This window comes from Phalangium opilio, unplaced genomic scaffold (assembly GCF_054372755.1).
Source record: "Phalangium opilio isolate 3A_F unplaced genomic scaffold, DU_Popi_V2 ptg000011l_1, whole genome shotgun sequence".
NCBI lineage: Eukaryota > Metazoa > Arthropoda > Arachnida > Opiliones > Phalangiidae > Phalangium > Phalangium opilio.
The window spans coordinates 3126083-3131897 of record NW_028324147.1 but is presented as its reverse complement, the minus strand read 5'-3'; the positions used below and the strand labels follow the sequence as shown (position 1 = coordinate 3131897).

Here is a 5815-nt window from a genome sequence, read left to right as displayed (position 1 = left end):
AATCATTAATCTTGGTGATGTCACGTTGCTATGGTAGCGGGCGCGTCGCTAGGTTCGCGCAAGCGTAGTAAACGCCAAAAAAAAAAAAATCACGCCCCTTTAAAAATGGCCAAGGCCTAAATTTGCCCGCCAATCGAATTGGTTAAATCTTTCTCTTAAATTTTGAAATTGTTTTTGTACACACTTTCACAAACTATATAAACGCTGCGTTATAACGAGAAGATTTAATGTCTTTCTTTCATCAAAATTATCTTCTATTCTACAGCTTTTCCGAAACTTAAACAAAGTGCCTAATTATTAAATAAAATACGTTAAGTTTACTTCGCGACTTAACACTTGGCGAGCCGATTTCGGACTTTCGGTGGACCGTTGGCAAAAGTGAAAGGTCATCAAGTGTCACGTGAGTTTAAAAATATAAAAAAATGCATGGAGTAATTTTATTGGAGTGACACTGAATGTTTCCTCTAAATGCATTATATGGCAATTACGTCTTTAATAATATTGCTCCATGGTAGCAGATGACATACATTGATCTCTGAATAACCGTTCGTCTGCTTGAATATAAGTGACGCTTCGTGCTCGTGGTCTCAGACCCAAAACATACATTGTTTCAGTTTTATGTATTTGTTATGATATTTTTAATCGAAAATATGTTTATTTTACATTAAATAATGCCATATTTTTTAGTCTACATGGCAGAAATTTCGAACATTGTCGAGATTTTCTCGGTATTAGTTCTTCTAGCGGTGATGCTGTGTTATTTATTTCATTTAACTATAAACAGTGATCTTTTTTCGGGAATGGGTGGAACATCCACCGTATTTTATCCCAGAAAAACGCAAAGCCTTTCTATGGTAAAAGTGCAAAACCCATTTTCATTCAAGCTAAATGACGCCAATAAAAGTACTTTAGACAAAGTGAGCTGTTTAATTTCTAGCGAATGTGACAAATGCACTGTGAATGCTTATTGGGGCATAGATCTGTACCAATTCCACGCGTCGTTAGGTTTAGACTGGCCTACATTTAAAGAACGTCTTCGAGAAGAGACGTTTTTAATCGAATCTTGCGGCCTTAAAAGCCCAACAGAGAGTTTTTCTAATGTAATAACCAATCAGAATGTAACACTGAAACCTCCAATTAAAATAAACCCAAATGACTTAGGCAAATCTCCTCGGACCAAATATCCCTTACTAGTTCTTATCATTAGAGAAGATGATTTTGACCTAAACGCTGATTCAGTTGTGTTAATGGCGGTTGTAATTCACGTTCAAGATGAACTATGTCAAATGGAAAGTAGAGTTCTGACACAATACTTGAAACAAGCAAATGGCAGAACTTGTTGTTTAAAACCCTTGTATATCCCTGAATCTGACAATACATCCAATTACGAAAATACCCAAGTAAACCCTGAACAAGATTCAACCAATAGACTTTGCGTCGTATGCCAAGCTAACGCGATAAGTCACGTGTGCTTACCGTGTAGACATACCTGCGTTTGCGAAAGTTGTTTTCACTTAATTGATAAATGCCCCTTGTGTAGATCAATTATTACGTCATTTTTCTCTGTTTCTAATGATGAAGAAACGTTTACGAGAACCCGATCTGGTGATTCTGCTTTTCCTTTACGTCAAAGACATATTTAAATTGTATAACTCTTCATTTTAAAATTAATTATTGTATCCAGGATTACCAGTGAATATAATAAAGTTTAAAGTTATTAAAACAAAGCCTATTGTGTGATGAACCGCCATTTTGGAAAGGAAAATATATGAGTTAACCTTAACCACGTGTGCAATAGAGCTATCTCGGAAGCCTTAGAGTGACGTCACCCATACTGTTTGACAGGGTTCATACGAACATGGAAAACAGGGAAAACCTGGAAATATCAGGGAAATTGGTGTAGAGGAAAAAATCAGGGAAATATCAGGGAAAATGAAAATTTCTTCGAAAAATCAGGGAAAATTAATTATTTTTCCAAAAAATCAGGGAAATAAAATAAAGTGAAACAAATACACTTCAGTGGGACCCATAATCTAATTTGGTGCACGAAAAATTCGATGTTAGTTGTCTCAGTGGAGAGAAATATATTTCTTCTGTGTATGGAATTCTGTATTTTGGTCCTGTCTATTATAACCTAACAAAGAATGGTAAACATATTTTAGGTATAGTCTGGTTACCCTATTTGAAATTATAACACTCCTCCAATGTAAAAAATGCACCTGGAAATTTATAAGAAGTACTCTGGAAAACCTGGAAATATCAGGGAAATTGGCTTTGGAAATTTCGTATGAACCCTGTTTGACCATAGAACCAAAGTGGTACCAAAACAGGGGGGCTCAATGTCAAAACTAAGCCTATGACGTTTTACTAGGCAGGCAGTGACGTCACAACTAAGATAGCTCTATAAAGCTGTCTCGGAAGCCTTAAGAGTGACGTCACCCATGCCGATTGACCATAGAACCAAAGCGGAACCCTATGACGTTTTACATAGGCAGGCAGTGACGTCACAACTGAGATAGCTCTATTAGACAAAAAGAGCATAAAAATAGATCAAATTTAGTCTATTTCACGTTGATGACCTTTCACCTTTGAATATACAGCATCATCTTAGGCGTCTACGGAATACGGACACCTAGCTCTATTGAAATTTCGATGGAATTCGTTTTTCGATCGAATTTCTTTTCCTTGAATATTCTGTAAAATAAATTTACCAGAAATATTTTTAACAATAAACATAGAATAAACGCACATTTGGGGTAAAAGTTTGGTGTTTATTGCATTATTTACCAACAAATACATAGTAGACATCTGTTAGGATTTGACCCAAACTCCTTCTCGCTCGCGAAAAGTGCAGTACAGTCTGTTTTTTTTTTGTTGTGTTTTGTTTGTATGTTTTGAGATAGAGGACTAACGTGTACTGATTTTTAATTGCAGGATGGTAATTGTTGTTTTTCGTTCGGGGGAAAAGGCCAAATCACAAACTCACACGCAAACAAAAAAACACTTCTCTTTATCCAATCATAATTAAAAAATATTAAGGGGGAAAAAATTAAACGCCGAGAAAATTAAAAAATTTAACATCACTTTAAAAAAAAAAAATAAAAATTCAAATTTCAAATTGTTTTTTTGGTTATTTCTTCCCCCTGGACTAAGAAATTTTTTTACAACAGCCAAATAATTAGCTAAAAATTCAAGAATGTTTTTTGTTTTGTTTTTTTAGTTATTTAAACTAATTTGTTTGTTTGTTTGTTTATTTTACATTAACTAGCACTACGCCGTTAAATATGATTTCCGTTTTATATATATATATAGTTTTAGCCCACCACCAAAATTTACCCCTGACAAATACTATGGAATTTTTACTAAACACAAAAAACAATTATTTCTTCAAAAATGGTTTGTTTTTTTCTTTTACACATGGAATGTCTCACTTTATATATATTTGTTTTTTTCAACACATGCGCTGTTTTTTTGTTATTTTTTTATCTTTTTATTATTTAAATTTTTGTTGTTTTTTTTTTTTTTAAAGGAAGCATCTTGTTTTTTTTTCTTCATTAATTAAATTAAAACTATCCAAGAAAACGCAATGCAACGCCCAGGAAATTAATTTGAAATTAAATTAATTAAAATTAAGGGGGGGGGTTAATATTTAACGATACCCCGTGTTTAATACTATTTTTAAGTACATTTTTAATTATTAACACCCATATAGGCACAGTCCACAACGACAGCGTATTTATGTAGCAGACGACGCAATTTTTCATTAATTAATTTTCATCCACCCGTTTTTTAATTAGTATATTAATTAAAAATTTGCATACTGTAAACCATGCCAACACCTTTGTAAAGGGGGTATCGTTAAAAATTAATGTTAATTAATATCAAATTAATTAATTAATACGGAAAAAAGAAAAAATAATAATTAACTTTAATAAATTTAATTTCAAAATGTATTTTCCTCGGCATTAAAAAATGTTTTTTTTTTTTTTCGTTTAGTATAGTCCACAGTTTTAATGAATTCAAATTGTTTTTGTGATAAATTAAAACTGTAAAATTATTTTTGTTATATCATAAAACACCGATATAGTGCTTTTTTTAATTTTTATGGCTACAATTACGTTAATACATAACATTCACTTGATGTTATCGATTATTAAAGTTTGGGGGGAGGGGGGGGGGTTTGTTTGTTTGTTTTCATTTAAATTACATCACAAAAATTATGGGGAAATTTTTTTTTCTTTGTTGTAGTGGTTGTTTTTTTAATCTATATGACGTCTAGACCGTTTTTTTGACTAAAATGATGTTTGTTTGTTTGTTTGTTTGACAAATAGTGGTTCAAAGGGAATTTGAGGAAGGGAGGGGAGGAAAAATTTGTCGTATATATCGCACAAAAAAGTATGGTCTCAAATGCAAAGCTTGGATATGTTTTTGTTTTAGGTTTATCTTATGTTTATTTTTTGTGTGTGACCGTTATCATTGTTTATAATCCTCCGTATTTTTTTTTAAACACTTTCCAAGTTTATCTGAAAAGAGTTTTAAATTCTTGCCCATGACGTTTAGTTTAGTTTAATTTTGTTTATTTGTTTGTTTAAAATACCCAAGGTATCAATTCCCGTTAAGAAAAACTGTATAAGTCCATCAATTGTCGTATACTAACGTACCTCACACTCCGTATTTCATTTTTAACTATATTTATAGTACGATATCCGCGCCTTTAGTATTTTCTTTTTTGTTGTAATATTTGAAGGAATTAGCACGAAATACTTACTTAATTATAAATTCTCAATTAATTAATTAATGATATTTAATAATAATAATAATTAAATGGCATGTTTGTATATATATATATATATATATTTTTTGTTGTTGAAATCGAATGATTGGTTTGGTTTTTTCTTCTCAAGTTTGTGGGATAGAAAATAGTGATTTGTTTATTTGTTGAAAGATATTTGAAAGTTTTGAAAGATATTTTGTATGTTTGTTTTTTTGTTGAGAAAGATTCATTTTGTGGTTGTTTTTTGTTATTTTTAGAAGTAGAGAAAGGGTCAACAATCAACAGAAGAACTACGACGGTTTTTTGAAAAAGTTTTTCCGAAACTAAAATAACAAAATTTTAGTTTTGTTTTTTGTTTTTTTATGTATGTCGTTCTCTCGATCGATTGATATCATTTTTTTTTAAAAATGCAATAACTATATTTATATGGCACTGAAAACCGTTATTTTTTGTCACCTATTTCAATATATATATACGCTAAGTAGAAACAATGTACACTTTTGCAGCTGATTATATTAAGATTTTTTTTTCTTTTCATTTTTTATTTTTTAAACTTTGTACCTATAAAACCGGTTTCGTATCTATAGTGTGTTTATAGCCGCTAATTAACTTTTAAAAAATTAATTAATTAATGAAGGATATTATATAATTCGTGTTTATAGCCACTAATTAACTTTTAATTAATTAATGAAGGATATTACATAATTACGGGGGTTTAAAACGTAACAATTAAAAAATTAAACCAAAAATAGTTAAAAAATATATGAAAGCCCCATTAAACAAACTATAATTATTAATTAGGGAAAAGTTAGAATATTTAAATCAATTCCAACATATTTTTGTTTATTTCCCTTAGAAGTAAATAACCCAGAAGTAAATAAGAGAAACGAATTCAATTGCTGTGTGTGTGTACAAACCATGATTTAAGTTGTAGATAATTAATTAATTAAACATAATTGAAGCTAATTATCTCCCCCCGCTGCATGCTTGCTTGCTTGCAAAACAGTGTTTGATGTATTATATTTTTTTAAATTTATTTAG

The 5815-nt window shown here is 30.7% G+C and overlaps 1 protein-coding gene across 1 annotated transcript; it reads left to right on the top strand.

Moving 5' to 3' along the window:
• The first annotated feature begins 185 nt into the window (after positions 1–185).
• On the top strand, positions 186–1729 carry LOC149709864 (cell growth regulator with RING finger domain protein 1-like). Its single transcript, XM_089858090.1, has 2 exons — positions 186–400; positions 688–1729. Exon 2 carries the CDS (start codon positions 693–695, stop codon positions 1641–1643), a length of 951 nt encoding a protein of 316 aa, XP_089714216.1. The 5' UTR covers positions 186–400; positions 688–692; the 3' UTR covers positions 1644–1729.
• Positions 1730–5815: the final 4086 nt, after the last annotated feature.